We start from the raw sequence: 19,332 nt of genomic DNA, 5'->3' as shown, positions 1-19,332 counted from the left end.
GAGGGAGAGAGAGGGAGTGTGATATGTAGCATTTCTTTTACAGTTACACGGCAGATTGTGAACATGCAGAAAGAGCAGTTTTTTTATTTACGTTTTCAAAAAAGGTTCAGCATTGAGTCGACAATATTTTGATAACAACCGCTGTGCATAGGGATCTGCAAAACATGCTGTAGTTCACATGCCAGGCCAGCAGTCGGCGACGTCACTTTGTTATAAAATAACATGCACATGCCCACATTGTTTCACTTCTACAGTGCTGATGATGTCAAAACATAAAAAGATGGCTAATACCTGATAGCCTAACAGTTATGTCATGCACCCCATGTACGGAGGCTGTAGTCCTCATCGCGGCGCCGTTGGTTGGAATCCGATCTCGGCCCTTTGCTGCACACTAATTAAGAAAAATGTTCACTGAGGGAACCGAAAAGTAGGAAGATTCCCTCTTGTGCAACCGGTGAGGATTCCTCCTGCTGGCCATTACATAGAATGCAGGTTTCTAGCCCAGTTCAGACGTCCCATTCAAGGCGCCATATCTACGCCCCTATGGAGTTTACGCTTCACAAACAAACAGGAAGCAGCAACAACCGTCAACAAACTGAAGTGTAAGAGTTGTACTTTTTGATCATATAGAAGAGGCTGTTCGATCTCGTCTGAATGTCGTCATGGAGACGATTTGTGGACACTTCTTATACTTCAGTCTGAACGTCTTCAAAGAGAAACGGTGTGAGCTGAGATTGTTTAAAGTGACCAACCATCTTTCATGATATCGGCACTGCCAGTCCGATATCCCATATTTAAAATACGTACGATACCGATATAAGATCGGATCGGTCCCATCTCTATTTACAAGAGCTGGAGACTCAGTTATCCTCCGTGTGCAGCAGGATCCAGAGGCCAGGTCTATTATGCTCTGAAATAAGCATGCTTTTATTTTGGTAATAAAGAATACAAATTAACACACCCTTAGGTACAAATGCTGTGTTAAAAAGAATAAATAAGGAAACACAAACGCAAGAGACACTGAATGAGAGGTGCTGGTTATTGGTCAGACAGAGTAAAACATGCAGCTGCAGCGTCTCTTATTCTGTCATCAAAAACATCCATAAAAGGACACTAATCCTGAGAATGTGCACACCACGAGATATTGCACACATCAGGTTAAAAAGTGGAATTAAACGTGTCGAAGGTGTTTTGTCCCGTCCCGGACCCGTCCTTGTTTGGGAGTGCAGACTGCAGCAGAGATGATGCAGCTGCAGCGCTGAAGGGCGGCGATAAGGACGCTGCTGACAGGAAAGAAGAAGAAAAGAAAAACACAGAAATGAAATCAAACAGCAGAGCAGCAGACCACTGAGTCTGCAGAGAGGATACAAAGAAAAGAGGGGAGGGAAGTCTGAGAGGTTTAAAGGACCCAAAGGTCACAATGTGAAGCGTCTTCATCCTCCACCTGCTACACACTGATCACAGACATTTCTCATTTCTAAAACGACTGTTCAGCTTCTCATCGAGCAAACAGGGATTCCTCACAAAGACGACATGAAGGGCATCGCAGAACAGCGAGCGTCGATCTCTTATTCGGGGGATTACCGAGAAATGAATCCGTTATCTGTTTGAATTCAAGTTTCCAGGAAGAGCTGCTGTCAGGACACGACTCCTTTACATCGTCTTTATTTTTTCTCTTTGAATTAAAGCAAATATTAAACACCTAACGGACATAAGGGGGGGGGGGGGGTGGCAGAGGTTTACTTTGGTAACCTAGCAACAATGAGCGCTGGTAAGAAGCGGTTGAAGGAGGTTGTCGCCGCTGTTGGTGCAAAAAGCGCCGTCTGTGGACATGGATCATAACCCCAGATTTCCACATAATCCCGCAGCGCCGCGCTCTAAGCCGTAGTTTGCAGCCACTCTTGTCAATCATTGTGTTCACACAGCGAGCGCCGCGGTCTGTCTCCGGAGCGTGCCACCAGCGCCACTACACTCTGCTCCGTTTCAAATACGCTGCAAGTCTATTTTCGACGGAGTACGCTGCAGGAACGCGACAAGCTGGACAGGAAGTCAGACAAGGAAACGCACAGAGCGTCCGGTCAATTTCAAAATAAAACACAACATACAGATTTTGATTGTTTGTTGAAGGAGAAGCGACATTGACGAACGTGCTCAAAAAGTTGTACCATTTTCAGCTGCGGCCGCTCTGACTGGGCGACGTTTTTGCAATCAGGACGCCGAGCTCTGAAAACGCTGAGCTGCATCGGTTTGTAAAGAAAACAGGACGACAGACGGTGTCAATGGACACGGGCACGAACAGCAGAATAACCAGTAACACAAAGATATTCTCCATAAACAGGCCGCAGCTTTTTTTATTCAGCTTTCTGTGAAATGTTCAATAACCAGAAATGAACTGAAATAAAACCGCTCCGCTCGCCAATAACAGCCGCACTCACGAGGCTCCACGTGCCGCCTCGTATCAGTCATTACTCTGTGTGTGTGTGTGTGTGTGTGTGTGTGTGTGTGTCTCAGACCAGCTGCCTGTATGAAGAAGAGTTTTCATTAGTGAAGTGACAAACACAGCAGCAGGTATTATGTCGGTGTGAGTGGAAACGACCCCCGCCGGTCCTCTAACGCCGCCGCTCACAGAATGATGGGTCGAAGGCTGCAGAGGCGGAGCTCCGTGTTTGTATCTCAGCAGGACGGGCGTGTTTTTATGTTGCTGTAATAAAAAAAGGAACAGAGGTTTTTTGAGGAAAAAGCGACTTGCTGGATTTATCTTCTGACAGAAACACTTAAAATATTGTCAATAAAATGTCCTTATATGTGATTTTTTTTAACAACTAATAAAATGTGAGGCAGAACTTTTACAGTGACAAGCAGTGAAGTTTGTGATGTCATGAGACTCCGGTTTTTTATTAAACCGCAACAAATGCTTCTTTTGTCTTAAGGTTTAATTTTGGACTTTTTTCCTTTATTTGACAGGACAGTGATTAGAGTCAGGAAGAGAGAGAGAGAAAAGGAGCCAATTCAAACATGGGTTGCCCACTTTAAAGGGGACATATTATAAAAGATCCACTTCTTCAGTGTTTTTGAACATATATTTGGGTAACCTGAGTGTCTACTGACCCACAAAATGTGAAATAAACCCATCCAGTCCTTTGTTTGTGGTCTGCATAAGTCTTACAACACAGAGAAAAATGTTCCGTTTCAAATGTGCTCTCCTTGTGACATCAAAAAATCAAAAAATCTAAAAATCCCCTCCCCTCCCCTGGTATCTCCACCCATGGACTCCACCCCCAGCCTAGAACAAAACTTTAACGCGGATCCGCCATTTTTATTCTCACTACAGAGGAGTGATGTCTACTGGGAAAACGCGGGGGGGCTCATTGAATTTAAAGAGACACACACACTAAAACAGAGCGTTCTGAGAGAGCTGGTTTATACAGGCTCACAAACCTCCTCTGGTGCTTGATTCATGTTACATTTTGATCAAAGCACAGCACAGATGTTTAATTTAGACCACAGGGGACTGTTTGAAAAGGTGAAGGGGGAGAATATGTCCTCTTTAAGGACCAAAGCCGTTGTACATGGGGCGCCCAAACTGACCACTAGGTTAGGCGCCACCCATGATCATGTCTCATGAGTGGACCAGGTCGAGCAGCATCGCTCTGCTCTCACAGTTAATCACTTATCCGCATGAACCGTGCGTCCACTTTCAGTGTCGGACATCAACTACGTGAATGTACCCACTGTTGACAAGTATGTCATACCACCCCGCATTAAAACTTTACAGCTCTCCCTTTAAAGTGAAGATTTGATCTGCATGAATCAGCGCAGCACTTTTTTCTGCCTCGTCATGTCGGAGTCTGTTGACGTTTTCTTTTCCCTTTAGTATTTTTAAACGCCGCAGTATCCCAAAGCACGCTACCTTACATGTTTACGTCATGTGCCATCTTTAGTTTAGTCGTTTTCTTTGTCTCTCAGTTGTAACGTCTTTTAACCCCTTTGCTTAGTTGTTATCTCCTCTCTCTTTTTCCGACAGTAAACAGATCAATGCTAAATAACTGGACTACTTTCCACTGATTGATACGACTCATTTAGTCCTCCACGGTCTGTGATAAGAGTCCCTAGCAACCATCTGCCGATCTTAGCAACGGTTTTGATCTTCTTAATGACGGTGATTTATCATGGATGGTTTCCATGCATAATGGGTCAGACTGCTGAGATGATTGGACAATTGTTGGTCAGCACTCAGACTGAGCAAACTTTCAGTTGAATGTTAGAGACACAGCGACACGTCTGGCGCCTGCAGCTCTCATCTGCCTTCTCGCAGATTATCAACTCGCTCCTTAATGTGTGCCGCGGGAGTCGCTTTGATGCTCTGAGTAATAAAGCTGCTGCAGTGCATTACAGAGGGACCGGGGGGGTCGTTACTCGTGCTGCAGGGGACACACACACCATCAGGCTCATCAGTGTTTACATCCCTTCATTAGAGCCAGGACACGACAGAGGTCAACCCAGGGTCGAATAGATTTCCCGTCTTCCTCCTCCATCGCTCCTCAAACACGGTGAAGTGTCCAGCCTCGCATCTGCAGCGTTCGTCTCGCCCTGCGTCTGTCCCTAATGCTTCTGTGTGTGTGTGTGTGTGTGTGTGTGTGTGTGTGTGTGTGTGTGTGTGTGTGTGTGTGTGTTTTCTATTTTTAGCCATCGGACTGCAGATGTCCCTGGATTGGCTGGAAAAGACGTTCTGGGACCTCGCAAAACAGGTGAGTGGATGACTCACACTCTAACACATGTTGAATGTCACTTTTGGGGACTTTTATATGGACTTATCAGAGGCAGGAAAAAAACTGATCAATAAGCTGTTTTCTCCTGCTTAATGTTGTGACCTCATTAAGGTCAGCAGTGGCAGTTCTGGAGGCTGTTGGGGCCCAAGGCGGGGATTCAAAGGCGGGCCCTCCAAATGGCGTTCATCCCCATTATGTTACAAATAATGCTACACCAACAAAATAATTTAGCGGACGTCTCTCCCCCATGTTTAGGGCTCGACAAGCATCATCCAGTCAATTACTATTATAGTGAGAGCTGTCAGATGGGGCCCACTTAGGGAGGTTTCCTACTGTCATTGCAAAATTTGCACATTTTGAGCCACTGCTGTGGTTTAAAGTTTATCTCCCCTGCTGGCCTGGGGCCCCAAACAGCGCCTCTGGACATCAGCCTCTGTACAAGGTGCACGTGGACTGACCACTAGGCCACCGTTATCGGAAACCTAACTACCGTCTGCTCGTCACCTTGAGCCGCTTTTTGCTTCAACAGACCTCAGAGCCGAATATAAAGAGAAGCTGCGTGATCTAAGGTGGTTTTAGGAAGCCGGATTGTAAGTGGAAAATTAAGCAGCACGTGCGTCACCAACACAAAGTTTCCAAGGTCTACCTCGTGCTTCTTTTCCGTGTGAGCGTCCACTAATCATCCCCCGCACTCAGAGGTCATTTTTTACATTTCCCTTTTACTTCATTGGGGAACAGAATCCATTAATTACATCCTCTAAGTCCTTTTGACTTTTTAAAACCAAGACGAAAGTGGAATGTGTTCATAATTAGGTCCCATTCAAACGTGAATCAACAGGATTTGACCCTAAAGAGACCGGAGTAATGAGGCGTGCGTCTCCTGCTCGTTAGCCGGCACTTCACTTTCACGCGCAAGGAGCGTTGAGGAGGCGACTTCAGTGATTCAGTCAAAATGCAAAATCATCGATCACATTCTGAATAAATGAAGCGCTCCGTTTGCCGGAGCAGAAAAAAAACACTTGATAAATAAATGAACGATGGTTGGAAACGTGTTAGTGGCTTGCACAGACGCGGTAGCGGTCTCAGTCGTGCACCGATCGCAGGAAACAAACGTGGCCACACCCTCCCACTCGCTCGAGGTGAATCCTCTGGTTGAGGTAAAGTCTGTGTTTGAGGTCTCCCAGGGACTCATAGCCCATTAGACCCGTCTCCATCCTCCGTCTCCGTCATCTTAACATTTCCTTCCTTCCTTATGTCCTTACGCCCTTACTTACCTACCTGGCAACTTCCTTCCTTCCCTCCTTGCATTCTTACTTACGTACTTCCTTCTTTCCTTCCTTCCTTCTTTCCTTATTTCATTGCCTTCAGACTAACTTATATACATTATTTTTAAATCCCACACTACATGCTTCCTTCTTTCCTTACTTTATTCCTTTCATACTTCCTTCCTTACTTCCTTATTTCTCGACGCCCTGATTTACCTACCAGCCTACTTCCTTACTTCATTACGTCCTTACCTTCTGACATACTTACTTCCTTCCTTACTTCCATTTCTTACTTCCTTAATTTCTTCCTTTCTTACGTCCTTACTTCCTTACTTACCTGCATTCTTACTAACTTATATCCTTCCTTCCTTCCTTGCTTCCTTTTTTCACTGTATCCATACTTTCTTACATACATTCTTCCTAAATCCCTTCACACACACACTACATGCGTCCTTCTTTAATTGTCAACTGTCTGGACCTGATCCTCCAAAATAAAAGACAGAAGTTTCATCTTAATTAAAATCCTCAGACGTTTTTATTTCTCAGTTTAACGATCGATTATAGCTTCTCAGAGAGTTCCTGAGATTTGTGCTGGACTTTAAAATCTGATACAGATCTTGTCTTCAGATATGACGTGACTCAGACACACACTCTCTCTCTCTCTCTCTCTCTGTCCCTCACATACACACATGCACACACAATCTGTGTGCAGGTCTGTGACCTTGCGAGCGTCTCCTGCAGCTCGGTGGAGCAGAAGGCAAGCTGCAGATGTCCTGTAGAGGTTGACGGTGCAGATGACATTATTAATGAGCACTAACAGCTGTGACTGACTGTTTGAATATATTCACTGCTCACATTAGCTCGTCCACACACCACGCTCACATCCTGTCCGCTCTCATTCACACATTCAGACGTTCATAAAATGTTTCTGCGCCTCAATGAAAACCAGAAATGTGAAAAAACAGCCGAGCAGTTTGAGATCAGGAGAGAAAAGGTTCTCATCTCATGTCATGTACAGTTTTCTGTTTCCTTTACGTATTTTTTTTTCATTATTTGCAAGTCATACAGATCTGTTTTTTTAAAAGGATTTAAATCTCTTTAAAGGAGCAATATGTAACTCTGACACCTAGAGTTTAAAATGGGTACTGCAGTCCAAATTCAAAACATTACAGAGAGCTGTCTCCCCCCCGCCCCCCCCCTCTCTAGAGTCCATGCTCACACAGGTTGCCATGTGGTGGACACTGAAGCTTCAGTGTTTATCCAGCTCTGCATCAGTCTGTAAACCTTTCTGTGTTCTGACCTCTCTCCATTTTTCAAAAGCATCTCCAATATTGATCCTAGTTTGAGCACGTTTCTGCTCGTGGAGCTTATTAGAAACATGCAGAGGCTTTTTAGGTCGGGTACAATCACTTCTATCTGAACTAGTTCTCTTGCTTGCAAACCGAGGGGCGTCCAAAATGGCCGTGTGGGGGTGTCTTAAAACCGCCTACCTTCTCTGGTCCAAACAAATCCAGAGCATTCAGGACCAGAATCTAAAGTTAGAAGGAAGACATACTGGCTGCTGCATTGTTGTCAGAGAAGCCAGCACTTCAACATAGCATGTTTCCTTAATGTCTGATCATATAGTAAGGTCACTTTATCCGCTGACAGTTGAAGCAAAGGCAGCACATAAAGAATGAAAGTAGAAACAAAGGGTCTGAAGTTTTACAAATGAAGATACAATATTTCTGTCTTTAATGTAACAATCTTTACTCTTTTATCTCTTCTTGTTTTTTCTCCCTCTCCTCTCCATCGCGTTGCTTTCAGCCCGATGACACCGACGTGAGTAAACTCTGAATCTATATGATGATGTGTTTTTGTTTTAGTTTGCTTTGTTTCACATCATTAAGCACTTTGTAACGTAAGCGCTCTAGATTAAAATCTTCTTCTTCTATCTTTCCCTCAGTGTTCGGACGTGGAGGGTGTGTGCCCTCTGAGCTGTGAGAGTTTTGTAAGTACTCCTCCTGATCTGCTCTTCATCGTCACCTTCTAAATCATCACCAGTCCTTCACTTTAAAAACTTTAAACACAAACACTCTCATATTCCTGTTCAGGATCTCAACTGTTACCTGGTCGACAACAACGGCTTCATCCTGCTGTCCAAAGAGCGGAGCGACGTAAGAAACCAAAACTCACCTGAGACCCACACTGATCTCTTTGCTTTCCTCGGCCCGGATGTTTTTTTGGTTTTTTTTAAAGATTTTAGAAACTCAAATTTAAATGGAAACAAACTTCCTCACAACACCTTCAAAAACCAAATACTGTTGTGTCTTCACTTCAGTTTTTCTCCAGAGTCATTAGGTCACATAGAAATTCCAAAACAATCCCACTTCCATCTCGAGGCGCCCCCTGCTGGCCATTTAGAAAACGTCCGTTAGAGGCACTCCTTCTTTAACCCATAGACTCGTCTTACACACAGCCTCTGCTTCAGGGAAACATTTTTCATTTCCACACTTTCAGACATTTCTGTCTGAATAATTCATGGATTTATCAATAATGAAAATAATCATTAAAGGCAGCTCACTCTGGAGGCTGATATCACCCTTTAACGGCCGTTTTTCCAGCTCCTGTGCCTTTAGTTCTACTTTTATACGTATCACATGTGGAGTGTGTACAGATGCCGCTCAATTTTATCATCCAATTAGAAGACTGTACGTGTGATCCGCTCTATTTAAGAGATTTCACTGCTACAGGAAGAACACTTCAATCCGATCTGAAAATATTTAATCACACATTGTGATTATCCTCAAAACATGTGTGTGAAGTTTCTTGTTCTAAATCCACTCTGATCCTGTATTTGATCATGCCTATAAACCCCTCTATTTCAGCCCTGCTCAGAACAGGCTGTTTCTGTGTCTGTAACTTTAAATGTAAATGAGCTGTGTCTGACCACGCCCCCTCTCTGGAAGGGCTTGGGTGGCTCGAGTTTTCTCGATGTCCTATTGTTTACGGCGAGAAGGCAGACTCAGAGGGCAGAACAAACACCTAGCTGTGGGAGTGTCACCCACCTGGGGGAGGGGTTACTGCCCTTTATGATGTCATGAAGGGAAAATCTCCAAACGGCCTGTTTGAGAACACATTTTCTGAAAAGTGGAGCAGGTAGAAGACTGAGAGGATGGACTTTACTCATCATTGTGGGGTCTGTAGACGGCCTAGAGACACATATTAGAGTTAGAGGAACATGGTGAAGTGGATTTTCTGAATGTGTGACCTTTTAAGGAAACGGAGTGTTTTTTTGTTAGGCTCTGTGGATCATTTAATGTGTTCATAAACAACATCTGGATGCCTCACTGGATTTTACTCTTAATCTGTGTGCGCTGCATTAGCAGTGGGATATATAACAGCTGCTGCACCTGCTGACCTCACTGAATGTGGACTACATGGAACACGCGTCATTACCGCTCGGCTATCAGCGCCCCTTACCGCTTAATTCCACTCCAGGATTTAAAGTTGACTTGGAGCGTTTATTTTTAGTACAACGCCAAATATTTTATCCTGAATGTTTAAGAAACTGGCTTATCAGGTTTCCTAATTTATCAAAAATCTTTGAATTACGAAAACCTCACATTTCTTCTGTAAATGTTGGTTGTTTCATCAAGGTCTCGACTTTGCTCAATAGTTCCCCTAGTGGTCAAAAACTCAGCAGGGTCCCTTTTTTACTGAATCAACACTTTAGAGGTGGTAAAAAAGAGTTTTCATCCGCCGCCCCCACCCTGACCACAACAGGCTTCCGTATGTTTCAGATCATTTAAAAGGCCTTTAAAGTGACAGTGTGTATGTGTGTGTGTCTGTGTGTGTGTATGTATGTGTGTGTGTGTGTGTGTGTGTGTGTGTGTGTGTGTGTTCATGTGTGTGTGTGTAGAGTCTGACTGTGTACTTGCTGTCTATCTGACATCTGCTCGTTAGCTCTGGATTAACTCATCCCGTTAAGAGCCATATTACCGAGGATTACTCCGAGCCCACCATGTAAGCACAAACACTCAACTGAGCAGCCGCACACACACATACACACACACTTCCTGCCCCCGTCTCCTCCCCCACTGACATCTTCTCTTCTATTTTTAGTCATTTAATCTTTCTCCAGAGCTTCAGCTTGGTGTGTGGGTCAGGTCTCGTTACCTGGACTCGAACCTGTGATTTATTACAGGTCGTCCTCTGTGACTGTGAGGCTGCCAGCTGTGCAGCGACAGCAGCTGTTTTTTTTCTGAGTCCAGATGGGGCAGCTGTCGCTCAGTGACCCTGTGATATCAGTAACCAGGTCATGGTCAGAGGGACGGAGCTGCTGACTGAATGTCAACATGTTCAAAACTACCAACTCGGCCTGAGACAATTCAGGTTCCTCAGTAGACTCAATTTGACATGTTGGGTCTCAGAGGGGAAGTTTGAAATGATTAAAATTAGAGCCCGACGAATTAATCTGCCAGTCGATAATATCGGCTGATATTAGCACATCAAGTGACTATCGGTATCGGCTAATTTTATCTCTGATATGCGCTGATATTACTATATTTATTCACCAGTCAAATAGCATTACGTTTGAATTTCATTGTATTACACAAGCAGTTCTCTGTCACCAGCAGAGGGCGCTATATGGATTACAACGAACATCATCACTCTCCAGAGTGTCGAGCGGTGATGCACGTACATGCTCAGTTACTTTCCAGCTGAGTGACCATCTTGTCTTTATTATAAATCTTTTCCACAAGTGTTTGATAACTGCATTTGAGGGATGAACACGATAAATGTGTTTATCTGAATCTAAGAAAGATATCGGCCGATATATCAGTCATGGATTTTTGTCTCTGTTTTGATTTAATGAAGGATAAGAGTTATTCACAATAAGGCGTGTAGCTGACCTGACTGACAAGTGGGCGTGATGTAACGATTTGTCAGGAGTCTTAAAACCCGCCTCAGCTCCAGCTCTCAGCCTGTCGCTAGGTTGACTGAAAGTTAGACTGAGACAGCATTTCCAACATGGAGACCGCCATCGATGGGACTCCAGCAGGAACAGACAGGGGACATCACTGAGGCTTTGTCCAGTCTGTGGATAGTTCCAGTTTCTGAAAGTGAATCCTATCAGAGCGATTACAGTAATCAATATAACTGCCTGAAGAGAGGAAATAATCAGCTGAAAGTCTTTATTTACTTTTCAGTGTGAGTGCTTGCAGCCTCTAAGAGTGTTGAGATGAGTTTTAAAGTTATAAATAATTCAATTAGAAGTCAGATTAAAATGAAATCTCTGCACTCAGCAGCAGAATGTTCTGGTGAGAAATAACCTTAAAGTAAGAATCCTTTTCTGCGGACGCTCATTTTTCATGGTTTGTATGTGTGCTGCGTTCCCAGCAGCCTTACTAAGCAGATATTATGATGAAGTGCTTCCTGCGTGTTTGTGCTGAGCTCTGGACTTTACGGGAGGTTTGTGGAAACACCCGGAATCCCCCCCGGTGTTAAAGCTGCTGTGGTGTGAAGGTGCAGTTTGCGTTGCGTTGCAGGGCGCGGTAAATATTTAATCAGAGTCGGTGCTGACTTAAAGAAACGGGTCAGAGAGAGGAAGTGTAAGGAGCAGGGTGACGCGGGGATTGTTGTTGTCGGTGGTGTTCAGCATGCAGAGGAAGTGTCTGTTTGATCAATGAGGCTGCTGCTGGAGGTCACTGTTCATCCTCAGGGCCGGGACGAGGTGAGACTGATAAAAACAAACTATTATGTCCTGAAATTAAAAAGACGATCACTCTGAGGCCACACAAACTGTAGAGTGGGACTCTGAACAACTTCAATATCCTTTAAAGGGGACATATTATGAAAAATCCCCCCATCTACAGTGTTTGTGAACATATATTTGGGTAACCTGAGTGTCTACTGACCCACAAAATGTGAAATAAACCCATCCAGTCCTTTGTTTGTGGTCTGCATAAGTCTTACAACACAGAGAAAAATGCTCTGTTTCTAATGTGCTCTCCTTGTGATGTCACAGTGGGATTCTGGTAAAAATATTTCCCCTCCCCTCCCCTGGTATCTCCACCCATGGACTCCACTCCCAGCCTAGAACAAAACTTTAACGCAGGTCCGCCATTTTTATTCTCACTACAGAGGAGTGATGTCTATCGAGAAAACTCAGGGGGGGGGGGGGGGGGGCTCATTGCATTTAAAGAGACACACACACCAAAACGGAGTGTTCTGAGAGAGGTGGTTTATACAGGTTCACAAACCTCCTCTGGTGCTTGATTCATGTTATATTTTGACCAAAGCACAGCACAGATGTTTCATTTAGACCACAGGGGACTGTTTGAAAAGGTGGAGGAGGGGGATAATATGTCATATTTAAATCATGAGGGTTTGTTGCACAGGAAGGTTGTAATTAAAAAAATTACGATATTCAAGGGTGGCATCCTCTGTACTATGGCCCTTTCAGGACATCATCTAAACTTGTCAGCTCAGCTTGAAGCGTTAAACTCAAGCAGGAACCTCTGTGGTTCAAAAAAATGAAGCCAATGTGAAAGTGCAGTTCCTCAAGTGTCCACTAGAGGCTAGCTCCAAATGTGAGTCACTCCCCATAAACACCCATATTAAAGTGTCCTTGTTTTACAGCAGAGATAAACATGTTAACAGCCTGGTTATAACCAATATACCCGACCCGGCTAAGCTAGTTTCTATGCTAACTTGGCTCCTTGCAAATTGTTTTAAAACCTAGTGACAGGAAATTATCAAATATAATTTTAAGAGATACTCTGTCATGATTCATTGTTATTATTATGTCTGGACCGACATTTAAAGTCAATGTGTCCAATATTTATAGAGAAGAAACTGTGGGAAACATCTCCGTCTCTGCGCTTAACGTCTAAGGACTAAAAACACATCCCTAACCTTCGAACTTCTTGTGTGTCTCTTGCAGCCGATCGTCTGAGTTGACGTTGTACAATCAGCAGTGTTTTCAGTTTGCTGCTGCAGTCCTGATTTTAAAACCTCAGCTCTGTTCAAAAATTTCTTCAGGCTAAAAGCAGAAAGAAAGGCGTGTTCAGCTACTGCAGAGCTCCTGGCAGCGTTGTGACTCTGGCTCTGGTACTGTTTTATATTTCTGTTTATTCCAGCACGTTCAGCCTCTGCTGCTGCTGATGCTGCTGTCAAGTAAACAGAGGGTCAGGTTTCGCTGTAAGCAGCATCCAGCGAGCTCAACCTGCGAGCCCTCCGAGGCTGCTGGGGAAATCGGGTCCAGGTGGAGAAAGGGTGTGGGCAGCGAGCAGCTTGTAAACACGAACAGAGCTGCTGAGACAAAATGCTCTGAATAATTCAGAGACTCTGCTGCTGCTGCTGCTGCTGCGGAGGGCCGGAGAGGACGCACACAAGCGATGTTAAATCACAGCTTTACACTCCCTGCTGCAGCCTCAACCAGACCTTTATTTTGTCTTTAAATCTTTTCTGTAGGCAGTAAACCGGAGGAGCAATCCTGGAAACAATCTCTCTGCAGACGTTGAACAAACTGCAGTGAGGATGATCAGACAAATGGCTTCTTTGGGGACTTCCTGCTCCGTCTTTACTGGAGGCTTTTAGAGAATCGATTGGTTTTGCCTTTATTGGATAGGACCGCTGAAGAGAGACGCTGGGGTGAGAGAGTAGGGACGACATGCACCAAAGGGCCGAGGTCAGACTCAGACCCTCAACCGCTGCAACAAGGGGCGCGCAACATAACCGCTATGCTACCGGCGCTCTGAGAGTAGATTTTCTTTTTTAAATATAAATGCTTTGTGAAGGGATTCAGAAATAAATCAAAAGATAAGATTCAGCATTAGAAACACTCCCCGCGGGGGAAATGTGTGCGCTCCAGTTGCTCTTATCAGAATCAGAATCTCTTTGTTGCCATTGCACAAATACAACGAGACTGAAAGAAGAATCCGCTCTCCCATTCAGAGCTTCAGGAGCTGTAGATGAAAAAGGAATAAGTATAAAATACTCAACTTGTATTTTATCATTCAGGAGATTTTGCACAGATGAGAGAATCATTCACATTGGAGCAGCATTTAGTGGCTTCATGGCTCTGGAGTAGAGACTGTGTTTGAGTCTGTTTTAAAGTCTCCCAGAGAGCAACAGGTCAAAAAGTCAGAGTCCTGCTGGGTGGGACGAGTCCCTGTGGACTCTCCTGAGGCAGTACGATCTGTTACATCTCCTCAAGGAAGAGAAGATCGAGGGCATCCAGTCGTTTCTGAGACGGTGTTAAAGGTCTCATTTTATGCAAAATACACTACAACATGTTTTCTAACACTAATCTGTGACTGTGATTCAGGAAGAACTTTATCGACAATTAGAAATTTCAGGCGACCCTATTTGAGTTTTTTTTTTGTAAGATTTATTTTTGTGATTTTTATGCATTCATTCAGAGACAGGACAGTGGATAGAGAGGGAGAGAGAGAGGGAAAGAGAGAGAGAGAGAGAGAGAGTGGGGAATAACACGAGGGAAAGGAGCCACAGGTCGGATTCAAACCCGGGCCGCCCGCTTTGAAGACTACAGCCTCTGTACATGGGGCACACAAACTAACAACTGCTCCACCAGCTCCCTCTCATTTTTAATACTATGCGACCCCAAGGATGGGAGAGTCTGCATTATGCACTTTGAGAAAAAACGTTGAAGTATCGTTAAAATACAATTTCAAGAATAGAGTTTCAATTTAGGAAATTGTGGGTTCGACTTTATTCCCGACATTTGGACTTGTGTTTTCAAAGTCTGTAATAATAATAGATCTTCCTCCTCTCATGAATGTATTCCTCCTGTCTGACCCTTATCCTCTTCAGTAACTGAATTAAATCACAGGATTCAACAGTGTGTTGCTTTAGGTTCATATTTAACGATCTTTGTTTCTGTCGTTTTCTTCCAGGTGGGTCGGTTTTTTGGCGAAGTGGACGGCTCCGTCATGGCGTCACTGATCAAAATGGGAATGTATAGAAAGTAAGATTAAAGGATATATCTGTTTAGGTTCTCAGTCACTCAGGTCATAGTAGATTCAAAGCTAGATCCACAGCAAACTGGACTGGTTTTAGATCTTTGAATAATTTGATGCATTTGAAATAATAATAAGTCTTTGCTGTTCAAAATGAGCCTCATATCAACTTCAACATCAAACTGCTCTTTACTTTAATGCATGAGGAGTAATGATAATCTAACGCAAACTGTGAGTCAAACATCACAGGAGATATCTAACAGCGTTCATTTAACCACGCTCAGTGTGTTTGTCTCCGTCCTTCAACCTGCTGACGTTACCTTTCTGCTCGTTCTTCTCTCTAATAATCTGTTTGTGTTTCTCGTCTTTCTTTGCAGAGTGTCATTGTTTGACTACCAGGCGATGTGTAAGAACAGTCATCATCACGCCAACAGCGCCCGCCCTCTGCTCAGCGTGAGTCTCTGAACACAAACACAAACACAGTAATGAAACTTCTGTCAGGTACAGCTTCAGGTTTAAGCTTCTTTAAATCATCATTAAAGCAACAACATGTCACTTTAAAACAGTCGCTTCAAAAGTCGTCTCTTTCCTCGTCGAGCTTCAAGTTAGCTCCATAAGTTTGGAACCTCACAAACTGATCTCAACTAGCAGGTAATAAATTAGCCTCTCTTATGTAGACATTTAGCCACGGCCTATAGTCGTCATGGTAACAGCTGAATCCACACACACATGCTATCAGTTAGCTAACAACATGTTGAAGATGCTAGCAGAGTCAGATTTGATCTAAATCTGGTGATACAAATGAACCTCGTCAGTCGACCTGGTTCTTTATCTTCTCACGATTGTCCAGAAATGTCTTAGAGGGCGAGGCGCTAACAGCACTGTGTGTGTAAAGAGAACTTTGGTGGGCGCCAAAGAGCACCAAACCAAATTCCTACATATTGTTGCTTTAATGTTGTCACTGTAAGCTGAGCTGCATCAAATCAAAACTTTGTTTTTGTCTCTACATCACCTATATTTCTAACAATAAATGTTGTCTTCTTTTTTTTTTGCAGCCGTTTTATGGCATCGTAGCGTTATTGAGATGGCTCTTCACCAACGCTCTGATGTGAGTTTTGCCTGATTTTTTTGGCAAACTTTACAGACATTAAATCATCATTAAAGTAAAGTGAACACAAACATGAGTCTGTAGAGTTACAGAAAATAAAAGACTGTGTGGACAAGTTAAAGCTACAAAAAACAAACATGTATGTCTGAATCCAGCTCAGGTGTGTGTGTGTGTGTGTGTGTGTGTGTGTGTGTGTGTGTGTGTGTGTCTCTTTAATGAGGTGTGTCTGTGTCTCCCGTCAGGTTCCTGCTGGACTTTAACTTCTGTGGTCTCTGGCACTCTGATTATTTCGTGGACGGTAAGAAGTTCTGATGGTCATCCAGTCTCTGCTGCACTTTGTATAAACCGCTAATTAGCATGAGTTAGCATGCTAAGAGGGGAGCAATATGTAACTCTGACACATAGTGGTTAAAATGGGTTCATACATAAAGACGTGATTATATAAGGAGGGTCTTCAGACAGCTGGTGTGTTTGTGATCATCATGTCATCACAGCTTTGTCTCATTCTCAAACATTCTGTTTCACAATGGGGGCTTCACATTCATCATCATCATCATCATCATCATCATCATCATCATCACCGCCCCGTGTCTTCACTGTGATCCATCTCCATCCATTCAGCCAAGGCTGGATATCACACCTGTGAGTACATCATGTGTGTGTGTGTGTGTGTGTTAGATATAATGTTCACATCTTCAACTTTTGATGAATTTAAATTAAAATAAGAAGTGTAACCGTGTGTGTTTGTTTGTGTGTGTGTGTGTGTGTGTGTGTGTGTGTGTGTGTGTCTCAGCTCACAAACAGAAGAAGGTGGATGCTCTGCAGCCGTGTGACACGGCGTACCCCGGCTTCATGTACGACTCATCGGTCAAAGAAGCAAACAGCCTCATCAAGTGTGGACGCTGCCAGAAGTACGACACACACACACACACACACACAGACAGATACACACACACACACACACACACACACACACACACACACACACACACACACACACACACACACACACACACACACAGGTAATCAAATACTACTATGTAAACTTTGTTCTTAAGCGGCCATGAGGACTTAAAAAACTCACTCACACTCGTGTGTGTGTGTGTGTGTGTGTGTGTGTGTGTGTGTGTGTGTGTGTGTGTGTGTGTGTGTGTATATCTGTCTGTGTGTGTGTGTGTGTGTGTGTGTGTGTGTGTATATCTGTCTGTGTGTGTGTGTGTGTGTGTGTGTGTGTGTGTGTGTGTGTGTGTGTGTGTGTGTGTGTGTGTGTGTGTGTGTGTGTATATCTGTCTGTGTGTGTGTGTGTGTTTCAGGATGTTCGTGGTGCAGCAGATTCCTGACAGTAACTTGGTGTTGGTCGTCACTCAGGCCGACTGCGACTGTTCCCGTCAGTACGGCCCGATCCTGCTGGAGGCCAAAGAGATCAAATATATCCTTTTGTTTACGCTCACTGAAAAAAAACAACAACGCTGCCCCCTGCTGGATGAAACAACAATCACACTTTAGCTTTACTTTTTGTTTCTTTACAAACAGCTCGTCAGTGTCCCGTGGCGATGTGATGCACCACTGTATGTACGTGGTTATTTCCTGCTTACAGACCGTGGAGCTGACTCTGTATGGAGTGTCTCCTCCTCGGTGTGCAGAGCTAACGTGAGCTGCACCCGGGTCTCGGGGGACTCTGGGGGTCTGCAGCACTGCGCTCTCTGACAGCGTGTTGTTGTTGAGCTCGGTGCGTCGTTTTTGTGAGAGAAGTTTGCCTTCCTGCACTCGGACTCCAAATCACTACTTCATTATGAAGCTGAATGATCCTCTTCCTGTGTTTGTTTACAACACGCGGTGTCCTTTCTCCCAGAATGCATCAGTGCTGACGTTGGTGTAAGTGTCACATAAAGTAACGAGTAAAGTGATCTTTAAATGTCTAACCGTCAGAGCTTCAGAACGTCGATTGTCTGAACTCCTCAGTGTGGTGTTTTCCTTGACGACCGTGAACATAACGCCACGGTGAAGTGCAACAGGATGAAGTCTCAGAAGGTGCGACGGCGTCCGGAGTCCTGCCACTCGTACCACCCAAAGGTGAGTTCTCTCTCTCTCTCGCTTAGAAGCGTCCAATCAGGAGTCAGACTGCGTTCAGAGAACGAGATCGTCAGGTTTGGATCCAACAGGACAATAGAAACATGAAGACGATGTTAGCGATACAATCAGCGGATTCTCAACATCCGTCTTTGGTTTATAAAATATTAATTACAAAATAAAAGCAGTCACATAAATTAATTTGTGTCGTTTTAAAAACACTAATATTTTGAAATTCTCCAACAGGAAAACGCAAAAGAGTGCGGCGGAGCGGTGGCCATCTTTCTTTCCTTCTCTCTCTTCTTCTCCTCCATGCTCATCTCGTCTCTCCTCCACTGCTGGACGTAAAACCAGAACCGTCCAATCAGGACGCTCCGAGGGGCGGGGACTTGAAGCAGGAAACTTGTGGAGGAGGAGCCAAAAGGAGAGCGAACAGGACACTCAGATTTTTATTTTCCTGCCGTTCAGAGGAGTTTCATCTCGCTCTGCAGAGAGGATCAAAGGGCTATCAGACTTTAATTCTTATTATTTTCTACTTGAATGTCGTTTTTTATCTTCTTTCTGACACAAACTGAAACAGAAAGAAGACTTTTTGAAGTCGCTGGAGGAGGAACGAGACTCTGACGGACGTAAATGTGGCAGCTTGTGGAGAAACGTTGCCGTCACACGCGCAGAATGTAGCGACTTTTTGATACAGAAGTGATGTATAAATGTCGAGTTTTTCATTCAGGTGATTTTCTATTTAACAAGCAGTCGGGGGGGGGGGGGGGGGTCCACACTCTGAGGATCTAATCTTTTTTGAGGGCTCAAAAGAAGAAACAGTGGCCAAAAGTGAAAGCACCCGAGTCAGGACGTGCTGCAGCGTCTGCGTCAGCTGTGACTTGAAGTCGGGATTCTCATAAATGTGAAGAAGCAGCGTCATCCTCAGATCATGTTTCAGATCTGCGGTCGACGGTTTGGATGGATTTCCACGACAGGGGACTTTTGTCTCTGGACCGGGACCCTTTGGAGGAACTCGCTCAGCGCTTGTCCAGCAAGATTTTTCTATGAAATCAAAAACTTGTAGAGAGAGGCGGTCGGTGCTGAAGACTTTTTTAATGAGCGTGTGTTCACAGCATTCCCGAGCCGACACGATTAAAAACTTAAACATCAAA

At 44.2% G+C, this 19,332-nt stretch overlaps 1 protein-coding gene across 1 annotated transcript in view; it reads left to right on the top strand.

Annotated features, from left to right (window-relative positions):
- LOC109984819 (voltage-dependent calcium channel subunit alpha-2/delta-4-like) overlaps positions 1-19,332 on the top strand; it is a 60,879-nt gene extending 41,547 nt beyond the window's left edge. The window contains exons 28-40 of the mRNA XM_065956815.1: positions 4,687-4,748; positions 7,841-7,855; positions 7,980-8,024; positions 8,128-8,190; positions 14,938-15,008; positions 15,378-15,453; positions 16,056-16,108; positions 16,351-16,406; positions 16,730-16,750; positions 16,902-17,019; positions 17,422-17,537; positions 18,099-18,181; positions 18,425-19,332. Coding sequence (XP_065812887.1) covers positions 4,687-4,748; positions 7,841-7,855; positions 7,980-8,024; positions 8,128-8,190; positions 14,938-15,008; positions 15,378-15,453; positions 16,056-16,108; positions 16,351-16,406; positions 16,730-16,750; positions 16,902-17,019; positions 17,422-17,537; positions 18,099-18,181; positions 18,425-18,526 — 881 coding nt within the window. The 3' untranslated portion in view covers positions 18,527-19,332. The remainder of the gene's footprint in view (positions 1-4,686; positions 4,749-7,840; positions 7,856-7,979; positions 8,025-8,127; positions 8,191-14,937; positions 15,009-15,377; positions 15,454-16,055; positions 16,109-16,350; positions 16,407-16,729; positions 16,751-16,901; positions 17,020-17,421; positions 17,538-18,098; positions 18,182-18,424) is intronic.

Source organism: Labrus bergylta, chromosome 7, assembly GCF_963930695.1.
Source record: "Labrus bergylta chromosome 7, fLabBer1.1, whole genome shotgun sequence".
NCBI classification, from domain to species: Eukaryota; Metazoa; Chordata; class Actinopteri; order Labriformes; family Labridae; genus Labrus; species Labrus bergylta.
This window is presented reverse-complemented; position numbering and strand designations above follow the sequence as displayed.